Source organism: Passer domesticus, chromosome 9, assembly GCF_036417665.1.
Source record: "Passer domesticus isolate bPasDom1 chromosome 9, bPasDom1.hap1, whole genome shotgun sequence".
Taxonomy (NCBI): domain Eukaryota; kingdom Metazoa; phylum Chordata; class Aves; order Passeriformes; family Passeridae; genus Passer; species Passer domesticus.
In genome coordinates, this window is record NC_087482.1 from 16,827,809 (window position 1) to 16,840,306 (window position 12,498).

Below are 12,498 nucleotides of genomic sequence, written 5' to 3' on the forward strand. Positions count from 1 at the left end.
ACTACTCACCCCTGCCATGGGAGCTGGGTTGGGGCCAAGCATCCAGCCCTGGAGCTGGAGAAGTCCTCCCTGCAGACACACCTGTAACTCAACAGCCACAGAAGCTTCTGCCATCTCTGCTGATCTGCACGGGCACCACTGAGCCGCAGCAGCGGTGAGGGGATCGTGCAGGGCGCGGGCACACACGTGCATGGTTCTGTGCTGGCACCTGCAGCGCTGCCTCCCTGGCCCAGCTTTGGGCTCTGAGCTAGCAGCTCTCCCAGGGGAAAGGCCTTGACCTACCCTCAGCATCTCCCAGAGGCTCAGTCTTGGATGTGGGGCCTTCACCGGCAGGTTCAGCTGCAAAGAAAGGCAGGACAGAAGAGCTCCTGTGGCACTGCAGGAGATCCTCAGGCTGCCCACAAGGCTCAGCCCCGGGGCACAGCCCTGGGCCCGGCCCCTTCCCTCTCTGCTCTTCTCTGTGACTGCACAGAGCACACGGAAGGACACACTGGCATTGCACACGGGAGGAAGACTGAAAGATCAATGCTCCTTCCTCCCAATGACAGTGATCCTGTGGGATCCCTCAGGGCTCCAGAAGGGAGCAGGGCAAGATTTTCAGAATCCTTCAGCCCTTAAATAATGTTAAGGGAAATGGCTTATGAGCGAGCTCTTGTCACATTGACACTGATTATTCTGTCAAGAAAGGCACACGGAGGAATAACCTCCAGCATCCTCCAGGAATTTCAAGCCATTTTCCAGCAGGGCTTCAAAAAAATCCAAGTCATGATTCCAGTCTAGAAGGGAGCAGAGATCAGAATTATCTCAGTGGCATTCTGGGATCCACTTCTGCCACAGAGAACTGGGCACTGCCAGGGGGTCGGCTAAGGCCGTGGGAGCCAGATGCGAATTGACATGCCCATAGTTGCACAGGGGCCTGGGGAGCTCTGGGCTGGCTCCTGGTCACTCTCCACACTCTTTCCCTGCCCTCAGCAACATCCCTGGGAGGGGTGGCTGGAGTAGCCCAGGGCCCCGGGGCTCTCTCCCTCACACACAGAGGAAATCCTCCCTAAAGCACGGGGGCAAACTGCAGCAGGCAGTGCCACCGCTATCCCTCCATCCCTCCCTCTGTCCCTCCTGCCCTCCTTCTGTGGCGACAGCTCCCAGATCCAAGGGCAAACAGCCAGGCCCTCTTAGGACACACTGGAGCCTTGCTCTCCCCCTCTGTCCTTTCCCCACCGTGGGCACCCTGTGCAGTCACTGCCAGGTTTCAGGACATGTCTCCCATGGAGGGACCCCAGCAGGACTGCTCAGTACCCGAGTGCCCTGAGCCTGCTCGGGATAATTCCCCTGGGCTGTGCTGCTCTAGTCCAGGCTGTGCCCGCACTGCCAAGCAGCAGAGAGGGCAGCTCAAGCCTCAGCAGGGCTCAGGCGCAGAGGCACAGCAATTACCTCCTGTGCCTGTGCCTGGCATGGCCTCTCTTCCTGCAGCAGAGGCTGGCACAGAACCACTGCTTCCTCCGGCAAATGCTTCCTTCTGCACAGGCTCAAAATCCAATTCTGGAGAAAGGAAAGGCACAGCTGGATCAGGTGGAGTTGTTTCCATTTGGGAGGTGACAACCTCAGGAGGCAATAATTATCAAAAAAATTTATAAGGATCAGGAAAGGTCCACGGTCTTGGGTCTGGGCCAGAGCACTTCCTCCTCCAAATAGCTGTGTCTCCTGATCTGCTCAGAGACTGGGAAATCGCAGGAGATCTCAGGCCCATGGTGCAGTTTGGGCTGCCTGTCAGCTGATGCCCAATGCCTTCCTACAGAGGCTGGGCAGAAGCTGCAGCCAGGCCAGACTGGGAAACAGCCCTGCAGGGCGTGAAAGCAGCAGCGGGGCAGCGAGGCTGCCATGGATCCCTTCCTGCTGTGCCGGGCACGGCGTGTCCAGATGTGCTGCCAAAGCCCCCGGCTGCTGAGTCCCAGGGGAAGCATGTGGGAAATCCCCCCACCTTGTCTTCTCTGCAGCATTTCCTTCAGCATTTGCCACATGATTTCAAATGGGTTCTGGAATTTCTTGTCTGCCATGCCTTTGGTCTCTTCTGGTGGAGGACCTTAAGAGAAAGTAGTTCCATTTCCCAGGAATGGATCCCACAAAAGCAGGGCTCAGCCTGTGGGTCAGCAGGGACACACTACTCACCCCTGAGATGGGAGCTGGGCTTGAGTGCAGCATCCAAGGTAGCAGCTGGAGAAGCTGGAGAAGTCTTCCCTGTAGACACATCTGTAACACAACAGCCCCAGCAGCTTCTGTCACCTGGTTCCTGCCCGCTTGTCTACAATTCTTCCTTGGTGGCACACTTAGAACATACCTGTAGGAGGCTGCAAGGGCTTCAAAACTTTATTCGTCCAAGCTGATGGAGAAGCCTTCCCAACACCCTCATCTAGAATGGAGCACAGATGAGAATACTTTCCAGGGTGTGCTGGGATCCCCTTCTGCCACAGAGAACTGGGCACTGCCAGGGAGTAGGGTAAGGCTATGGGACCAGATGTGAGTAGACATGGCCAAAGGTGCACAGGGGCCTGGGGAGCTCTGGGCTGGCTGCTGGCCACTCTCCACACTCTTTCCCTGCCCTCAGCAACATCCCAGGGAGGGGCGGCTGAAGCAGCGCAGGGCCCTGGGGTTCTCTCTTCACATACAAAAGAAATCCTCCCTAAAGCCCAGGGGAAAACTTGAGCAGGCAGTGCCACAGCTATCCCTCCCTCCCTCCCTCCCTCCCTCCCTCCCTCCCTCCCTCCCTCCCTCCCTCCCTCCCTCCCTCCCTCCCTCCCTCCCTCCCTCCCTCCCTCCCTCCCTCCCTCCCTCCCTCCCTCCCTCCCTCCCTCCCTCCGTCCCTCCTGCCCTCCTTCTGCGGCGACAGCTCCCAGATCCCAAGGGCAAACAGCCAGGCCCTCTCAGGACACACTGGAGCCTTGCTCTCCCCCTCTGTCCTTTCCCCACTGTGGGCACCCTGTGCAGTCACTGCCAGGTTTCAGGACATGTCTCCCCCAGAGGGACCCCAGCAGGACTGCTCAGTGCCCGAGTGCCCTGAGCCTGCTCAGGATAATTCCCCTGGGCTGTGCCGCTCTAGTCCAGGCTGTGCCCGCACTGCCAAGCAGCAGAGAGGGCAGCTCAAGCCTCAGCAGGGCTCAGGCCCAGAGGCACAGCAATTACCTCCTGTGCCTGTGCCTGGCATGGCCTCCCTTCCTGGAGCTGAGGCTGGCACGGAACCACTGCTTCCTCCTGGAAGTGCTTCCTTCTGCACAGGCTCTCCTTTCATTTCTGGAGAATGGAGAAGAGACAGCTGGATCAGATGGAAACATTCCTGACTGGCAATGGGGAAGGGGACAATTTCAGGAGGCATCACTTGTGAAAGGAATGGATAAGGATCAGAAAACACCCAGGATTTTGGGACAACCCAAGGCTGCTTCCTTCCCCAAACAGCCCCAACATCTGATCTGCCTGGACACCAGGAAATTGCAGGGGATCTGAGGGTGGGCATGGCCTGTGGTGCAATTGGGGCTATCTGACAGCTGATGCCAAATGCCTTCCTGCAGAGGCTGGGCAGAAGCTGCAGCCAGGCCAGGCTGGGAAACAGCCCTGCAGGGTGTGAAAGCAGCAGCGGGGCAGCGAGGCTGCCAGGGATCCCTTCCCGCTGTGCCGGGCACGGCGTGTCCAGATGTGCAGCCAAAGCCCCCGGCTGCTGAGTCCCAGGGGAAGCATGAGGCAAATGCACCCACCTTGCCTTCTCTGCAGACATTCCTTCAGCATTTGCCACATGACTTCTAATGGGTCCTGGAATTTCTTGCCTGCCATGCCTTTGGTCTCTCCTGTCGTAGGACCTTAAGAGAAAGTAGTTTCATTTCCCAGGAATGGATCCCACAAAAGCAGGGCTCAGCCTGTGGGGTCAGCAGGGACACACTGCTCACCCCTGTGATGGGAGCTGGGCTTGAGTGCAGCATCCAAGGTAGGAGTTGGTGAGGTCGTCCCTGCAGACACATCTGTAACAAAACAGCCACAGAAGCTTCTGTCACCTGGTTCTTACCAGTCAGTCAAACATTACGCCTTGGTGGGACAGTGAGAACATACCTGCAGAATGCTCGGAGGGCTTCACAACTTCAGAGCGCCAGGCTAATGGAGAATCCTTCCCAGCCTCCCAGTCTGGAAGCAAGCCAAGATGAGAACTGTTTCCATTGTGTGCCAGGGCTGGCTCTGGCCCTGGGCTGGCGGCAGGGCTCCCGCTCGGGGCTGCTCCTGTGCCTTGGGCCTCTGGGCACTCAGGGCCAGCTCCGCAGCAGCTGCAGCGGGAGGGACGTTGCTGCACCAGTCCCGTTTCCCCGGGGCTCTGAACGAGCTCCAGAGGCCTGGAAGCCGAGGCACCTCCAGCTTTGGCTGCTGCCGGGCCGGGCAAGGGCAGGCCCTGGGGGAAGAGCTGCTGCCACACAGCCCCGGCCAGGGCTGAGCCTGGCACAGCAATTACCTGCTGTGCCTGTGCCCGTGTCTGGAATCGCCTTCCTTCCTGCAACAGGGGCTGGCACCAAAGATGGAGTGCTTCCTTCAAGAAATGCCAACTTCCACTGAAGCACTATGTCCATCTCTTGAGAAAGGAAGGGAGACAGCTGCATCAGATGGGGCTGTTTCCCACTTGGGCGGTGGCATCAGAGGTAATATTTGTGAAATTTACGGAGCAGGAAAATGGCCAGATTACAGTGGCATGATGAGAGCACTTCCACCTCCTAACAGACACCCTTTTCCTAATCTGCAGGGCTGGATATTGTGGGGGATCTCAGGGTGTGTTCCAGTTTGGGCTGCCTGTCAGCTGATGCCAAACGCCTTCCTACAGAGGCTGGGCAGAAGCTGCAGCCAGGCCAGGCTGGCAAACAGCCCTGCAGGGCGTGAAAGCAGCAGCGGGGCAGCGAGGCTGCCATGGATCCCTTCCAACTGTGCCGGGCATGGCGTGTCCAGATGTGCAGCCAAAGCCCCCGGCTGCTGAGTCCCAGGGGAAGCATGAGGGAAATGCACCAACCTTGTCTTGTCTGCAGGGGTTCCTTCAGCTCTTGCCTCATCTGTTTGGATGGTTCCAGGGATATCTTATCTGTTGTATCTTGGATTTTCCCTGTTGGAGTACCTTAGAGAAAAATATTTCCATTTCCCTGGAATGGATCCTACAAAAGCAAGGCTCAGCCTGTGGGGTCAGCAGGGACACACTACTCACTCCTGTGATGGGAGCTGGGCTTGAGTGCAACATCCAAGGAAGGAGCTGGAGAAGTCCTCCCTGTAGACACATCTGTAACACAACAGCCACAGAAGCTTCTGTCACCTGGTTCCTGCCCACTTGTCTACAATTCTTCCTTGGTGGCACGCTGACAACATACCTGCAGGAGGCTCCAAGGGCTTCAAAACTTTATTCATCCAAGCTGATGGAGAAGCCCTCCCAGACACCTCATCTAGAATGGAGCACAGATGAGAACATTTTCCAGGGTGTGCTGGGATCCCCTTCTGCCACAGAGAACTGGACACTGCAAGGGGGTCGGCTAAGGCCGTGGGAGCCAGATGTGAATAGACATGGCCAAAGGTGCACAGGGGCCTGGGGAGCTCTGGGCTGGCTCCTGGTCACTCTCCACACTCTTTCCCTGCCCTCAGCAACATCCCAGGGAGAGGTGGCTGGAGCAGCGCAGGGCCCCGGGGTTCTCTCCCTCAGACACAGGGGAAATCCTCTCTAAAACCCCGGGGAAAACTGCAGCAGGCAGTGACACAGGTATCCATCCCTCCCTCCCTCTGTCCCTCCTGCCCTCCTTCTGCGGCGACAGCTCCCAGATCCCAAGGGCAAACAGCCAGGCCCTCTCAGGACACACTGGAGCCTTGCTCTCCCTCTCTGTCCTTTCCCCACCATGGGCACCCCGTGCAGTCACTGCCAGGTTTCAGGACATGTCTCCCATGGAGGGACCCCAGCAGGACTGCTCAGTACCCGAGTGCCCTGAGCCCGCTCGGGATAATTCCCCTGGGCTGTGCCGCTCTAGTCCAGGCTGTGCCCGCACTGCCAAGCAGCAGAGAGGGCAGCTCAAGCCTCAGCAGGGCTCAGGCCCAGAGGCACAGCAATTACCTCCTGTGCCTGTGCCTGGCATGGCCTCCCTTCCTTCAGCAGAGGCTGGCACGGAACCACTGCTTCCTCCGGGAAATGCTTCCATCTGCACAGGCTCTCCTTTCATTTCTGGAGAATGAAAAAGAGACAGCTGGATCAGATGGAAACATTCCTCATTGGGAATGGGCCATGGATCCCATCCCGCTGTGCCGGGAACCATGCGTTCAGATGTGCAGCCAAAGCCCCTGGGTGCTGAGTCCCAGGGGAAGCATGAAGCAAATGCACCCACCTTGTCCTCCCTGCAGCATTTTCTTCAGCACTTGCCTCGTCTGTTTGGATGGTTCCAGGGATATCTTCTCTGTTGTGTCTTGCATCTTCCTCTTCGGAGGAACTTAGAGAAAAATATTTCCATTTCCCAGGAATGCATCCCACAAAAGCAGGGCTCAACTTGTGGGGTCAGCAGGGACACACTACTCACCCCTGCCATGGGGGCTGGTCTTGTTGGCAATAACCACCAAAGGACGTATGAATCTCCTCCCTGCAGACAAACCTGTAACTCAACAGCCACAGAAGCTTCTGCCATCTCTGCTGATCTGCACGGGCACCACTGAGCAGCAGGAGCGGTGAGGGGATCGTGCAGGGCGAGGGCACACACGTGCATGGTTCTGTGCTGGCACCTGCAGCGCTGCCCCCCTGGCCCAGCTTTGGGCTCTGAGCTGGCAGCTCTCCCAGGGGAAAGGCCTTGACCTACCCTCAGCATCTCCCAGAGCCTCAGTCCTGGATGTGGGGCCTTCACCGGCAGGTTCAGCTGCAAAGAAAGGCAGGACAGAAGAGCTCCTGTGGCACTGCAGGAGATCCTCAGGCTGCCCACAAGGCTCAGCCCCGGGGCACAGCCCTAGGCCCGGCCCGGCCCCTTCCCTCTCTGCTCTGCTCTTTGACTGCACAGAGCACACGGAAGGACACACTGGCATTGCACAAGGGAGGAAGATTGAATGCTAAATGCTCCTTCCTCCCAATGACAGTGATCCTGTGGGATCCCTCAGGGCTCCAGAAGGGAACAGGGCAAGGTTTCCAGATTCTTTCAACCTTAAGATTATGTTAAGGGAAATGGTTTGTAAGTGAGCTTTTGTTGCATTAATCAAGATTATTCACTCAGGAAAGACAGAATGAAAACTTGCCTCCAGCATCCTCCGGGAACTTCCAACCATCCTTCATCAGGACTTCCTGAAAACCCATATCACGATTCCAGTCTAGAAGGGAGCAGAGATCAGAACCATTTCCATGGTGTGCTGGGATCCCCTTCTGCCACAGGAGACTGGGCAATGCAGGGGTGTTGGGTAAGGCTGTGGGAGCCAGATGTGAATGGAGATGGCCAAAGCTGCACAGGGGCCTGGGGAGCTCTGGGCTGGCTCCTGGTCACTCTCCAACCTCTTTGCAGGCCCTTTGCAACATCTCTGGAGGGGTGGCTGGAGTAGCCCAGGGCCCGTGGGGTCTCTCTCCCTCCCACAGAGGAAACCCTCCCCAAAGCCCCAGGCAAAACCATCCCCAGCGCTTCCCAGGGAGCAGGGAGCGCTGTGCCAGGAAAGGGCAGCCAGGCTGCCGGCTCACCTGCTCGCCGCGCTTGGAGTGGAGCAGCCTGGGCAGCCCTGGCAGGCAGGGCCACGGCCAGGAGCAGCAGGAGTAGGAGGCGCAGAGCAAGGGCCATGGTGCCTTGTCCTCCGCCAGTCCCGCAGCTCTTGCTGCCACCGCTGTCCCGACACCGCTGTCCCAACGTCAGCACCGCTGCTGCCACCGCCGCTGCTGCCGCAACAGTTGTGCTCAGGGACTGACTGCTGGCTCCTTGTGCTGCTGTGCAACCACGGGGCTCTGGCACCTCTGGCACCTCTGTGACCTCAGGGCCTGCTGAGAGCTCAGCCTGCTGTGACCCCAGAGCCCTGCTGTGACCTCATGGCCTCAGCTGTACCCCCAGAGTGTGCCCCCATCTGTATGAATGGACTGCCCTGATTGTTTTGCTTTATCACAGTTCCATTGCTCAGAAAAACCTTATTTTTCACCTGCTGACATTGCTGGTCAGGCTGTGTCCCTGGAGATGCTCTTGATGTCTTTCCTATTTTCCTGGGCATGCCACTGGAGGAGGTCCAGTCCGAGATGGTCCCATGGAAGGAAATGTCCCTCAGCCCAGGGATGCTCAGCATGGGCTCCCCCATCCTCCCCGGGGCCCTGCCACTGGTCACAGCAGCCCCTGCCTGGCTCCTGCCTGCCCACCCCGTGGCCATCCCCAGCTGTCCCTGGGCACGCAGCTCAGCCAGTGCTGATCCTGGCTGGGCTTTGCTGCTGCTACCACCCGGACACTGGGGTGACAGCTCCATCTCTGTATTACAAGGGAAGAGCTGGGCCAAGCCCTGCCCACCTTCAGTAGGGGCCAGAGAGCAGGGCCAGTGCCTTCAGGGGGAGAGGACCTTGTCTGGCTGGAGGCAACATCTGCACAGCAACAAGCTGTTAAAACAGCTGGCACAGGGACATCGGGCATAAGCATGGAGATGGGAAATGTCTGCTCCAGCTGTCCCAGACTGAGGTGTTTGGCCATTCCTGTAAAGCTGCAGATGGACACCTGTTGAGACAGGAGGTGGCTGAGGCCCCAGTTGCAGCTGGCACACAGGGACCCTCCTGCACTGCAGGAGATGCCCACCGTGCTCAAAGTTTGCCTCTGAAGACAGAGAGGTGAGCTTGTGAGAAATCCCAGAAAATATCAGGGAAAAGGTTTTAAGTTGGTTGTTGTCACTAGGTACAAATCTTCAGTGAGAAAAGAGCCTCTCCAGTACACTGGGTGTCTTGTCATGACTTCATTCTTCTTAGAGCAAAGATTACCAATTAAATGCAATTTTATTTTTTATTCTACAAGTGTAAAAGTGTTCTAAATTTTTCTAATTCGAAAAGTATTTTGAAGAATCCTAAAGGACAATAGAAAAATGTAAGAAATATTTGGGGATTTTTTTCCTATGAAAAATAATGCTGAATATTTCTAAAAATTTCTAATATGTCAAAATGTAAAACAAAGACAAAATGGGGTCGCTTTTTCTCAGGAGTCCTATATGTGGTTGCTGGCTGCCCCTCCTGGCTGTGCCAGACAATCAGCTCAGCCAGTGCTGGTGGTAGCACACAGACACAGGAGCTGAAGCCCAAAGATGTTGCTGGGCTCAGGCCCTTCCCTGGCAGGAGGGCCGCAGCATCTGTCCTGGCTGGACACTAGGAGCAGCACCTCTGGGGACAGAGGCTCCTGTTCTGGGTGGTGGTGGCAGCAGCATGTGCCCAGCAATGAGCTGGTCATGCAGCCATGGCAGGGACAACGGGCACTGGCACGGAGATGCAAGAGGACAGGCCCAGTTCTCCATGACTGAGGCCTTTGGCCGGTCTTGTGAAGCTGCAGAGGTGCTCCTGTGCAGAGAGGAGGTGGCTGAGGCCCCAGCTGCCAGTGGCACACAGGGACCCTCCTGCACAGCAGGGCCCAGAGCTGGCAAGGCTCCCCAGCACGGCTGGAGCTGCTGGCACATCTGGGCTCAGCTGGACAGTTGCCCTTTATTGCTGGATCTGGATCTATGTAGAAATCACAAACAGGACAGTACTACTCAGGAATGTGCCTTGAGCAGTTTCATTTTCCAGCATCAGTCTCATTATATGGTTATGACCATGGGAATATGCCAGCATCTCACAACCCAAGCAGCAGACCAAGAACTTAATGTTGCAACTTACTTTAAAAGTTTCCTGGCCAATCACAAAACCCAAAACCTATTGACAGTAGTTCCATCCAATTACTATAAGCACACATTCCTTTGGTTAAAATAATGCTTGCTTATTTCAAATACAATATCTGCTTAAAATACAATGCACACAGCTCCATTATTAAGCTTAGAACTTCCTCACGTTCAACTAGATAGACTTTTCTGCAGGTTAGGGAGTTGTTTTAGACAAGTGTTAATACATAGACCATTGCTCTCTAAGTCTTTACTTGCCTACTTCTTATACAATTTTTCTGCTGGGAAATCTTATGATTACTTTTTAGCTGTAATTGCAGTTCTGCTGTCACTGAGGCTTGCCTTTTGCGGCTTTCCCAGATCCCTCAGATTTCATGGATTCCCACAATTCCCCCTCTTGGTTCAACTAAAAAGAAACTTTCCTAACTGTCTCCTTTATTAACTCCCTTGCGTTTTGTAGATTTCCTATAATATATCTGCTTGTTACTTGCTTAAAGCTTCCTTTTTGCTCACATTAAGTATTGCTATATTACAACACAGCAATTTTAATGCTGTGAAAGTCCAGTCAGTTCAAAGGGCATAAGTCATGTCTGATAACAATTACAAGTCATTGTTCAAAAACTCTCGCCTGTTCTAAGTTTAATTCAAAACATTTTTCTATGGCTATACCTTCATCTACCATCTCTGTAAGATTTTGACAACTTTCTGTGAATCTATTTCCTACTTTTCTCTCTTGTATGACAAAAACTTCTTTGATAGTTTTCTCCATCATTTGTCGCACCAAAGTCTGCAAGGTGTCACTACTAGTATGGCCACCAAAACACTCTGCACATATAGACCTATCTTACAGAGTTCCCTTAGCCAAGGTGCAAAGCTCCATTCTTGGAACAAATCATCTAAGTATGACAGACCATCTTCTTTAATTTGAGCTGTCAAATCTTTCAGCTTTTGTATGCTGTTTGGATGGATTCAGAATGCTCTGACAGGATCATGCAACAGAATCCTTCAAATTCCTCACAACTGTGTCCATGTGCCAGTAAAAGAAAATCTACTGCTGCCCTGTTTTGAAGGGTAGCATGTCTAACACTAGTAACATCTGTCAGCATATCACTGATTGCAGTGGATGTGGCATTAGTTTCTTTACTCAGCCAACATTCAACTCCATCTCATTGTTTCAATGCCCTTGCTGAAGTCAGTTGGGGTAAAAACAAACCTGCTGGAACCCTTTTTAGCATCATTCTAAGGCATGAAATCACTCTTACAATTCTCATCATAGTGATGAGCGGATCTTGTTCCCCTATGTTTCTTCTTAATGACTGCTTTAGCAGTAGGTGCTATCACAGTGAGCATGCCAATGCTACATGGGCCACCTTCAAGGCGTGATGGAAAGCCTTGCCAAGCCCTATCTCCACAAATGAGCCCATATCCTTTTGGCAATTGTCAAGGACATTGGTCAGCCTCGGAAAGCACATCCCAACTGTCTGAATCACTACACTAAAAACTTGAATTTCTGTATGCAAAATAATGGGGACTAACATTGTACTTTGGAAGGTCGCCTTCGGGTCAGAAGCTGTCAACGTAAGGCAAAAGTCCATTGTGAAAGAACCAAGGATTTCTACTTCTTGGGGTTCAGACACTGCTTTGGGAAGTTCCTTGGCCCAAATGTTCCAATTCAGTGCAGGATTGCTCTCATTGTCAATTTCACTAGGCTTACTATTAAATTGTTTTTCAATCAAAGGCAAATCCTTTACTGGCACACCAACTGGACAGGTTTTCTGCTTCTGAATTAGACAAGCATATGATATCTGAGCCTGTTGCCTTGGCTAAGGTCACCCAAACATTTGTTTTTAGTTGTTCTACAGGCAAATTTGCACTACAAGAAACAATTAAAACCAACTAACACTAGTGTATCACTCAATTTCGTTCCATCCTTTTAGTGAGCATATTTTTGGCAAAAGATCTTCCTATATATCTCAATTTAAAAACTCTGCTTTTGACCTTTAAAAAGAATTTCACCTTTGAAAATCCAGTAGAGGGAGATCTATAATGTAACAAAACAAAACCCACACTTTTGCCAAAAAGATTCTACGAAACACACAATTGACACATTGATAAATAGCATACAATCAGACTTTGCAGGTTCCAGGGATGAACAAGGAATGCCAGGCGTGGCCCGTGATGCCTCTGTTGGGCTCACATCTGCGTACTCGCTTCCACGGTCTTGGACTCGCCAACACGTTCTGGGGTGCGATACAGTTTGATGTTTTTGGCTGGGACCCACTTAATTCCTGCACCTGTAGAGACAGGAGCACACCCTTTGCCCCAAGTGATTAAGCCAAAAAGACCTCCAATTTGTCCAGTCTCAGGGTTTCTAATTAAAACAGGGGGATTTTCTTTCCGTTTTATCTGTCTATTATTTGAAAAATGCCTAAAAATTGGTGGATCGGGTTCTGCAACATAGCTGTTTAAAAAATTCAAAACATAGAAAGCTTTGTTCAACCTCATCTGTGGTGTGACCTCTACTCCCCCTTCTGTCGATGAAGAATATGTTTTAATGTTTGATGTGTTGTCTCAATAATTGCTTGACTTGTGGGAGAATGAGGAATACTAAAGTTGTGATGAACACTTAATTTTTTTAAAATGTGGCTAATTTTTGAGATC

The 12,498-nt window shown here is 53.3% G+C and overlaps 1 protein-coding gene across 1 annotated transcript in view; it reads right to left on the bottom strand.

The window, feature by feature from the left end:
• The window catches only part of LOC135307699 (uncharacterized), a 75,582-nt gene extending 68,690 nt beyond the window's left edge, over positions 1 to 6,892 (bottom strand). The window contains exons 1-12 of the mRNA XM_064432113.1: positions 6,837 to 6,892; positions 6,564 to 6,635; positions 6,375 to 6,476; positions 6,107 to 6,214; positions 5,379 to 5,450; positions 5,219 to 5,290; positions 5,030 to 5,131; positions 4,484 to 4,600; positions 4,093 to 4,164; positions 3,933 to 4,004; positions 3,744 to 3,845; positions 3,178 to 3,285 (exon numbers count right to left, since the gene is read on the bottom strand). Of these exons, the coding sequence (XP_064288183.1) occupies positions 3,178 to 3,285; positions 3,744 to 3,845; positions 3,933 to 4,004; positions 4,093 to 4,164; positions 4,484 to 4,600; positions 5,030 to 5,131; positions 5,219 to 5,290; positions 5,379 to 5,450; positions 6,107 to 6,214; positions 6,375 to 6,459 (910 nt within the window). The 5' untranslated portion in view covers positions 6,460 to 6,476; positions 6,564 to 6,635; positions 6,837 to 6,892. The remainder of the gene's footprint in view (positions 1 to 3,177; positions 3,286 to 3,743; positions 3,846 to 3,932; positions 4,005 to 4,092; positions 4,165 to 4,483; positions 4,601 to 5,029; positions 5,132 to 5,218; positions 5,291 to 5,378; positions 5,451 to 6,106; positions 6,215 to 6,374; positions 6,477 to 6,563; positions 6,636 to 6,836) is intronic.
• Between the last annotated feature and the right edge of the window lie 5,606 nt (positions 6,893 to 12,498).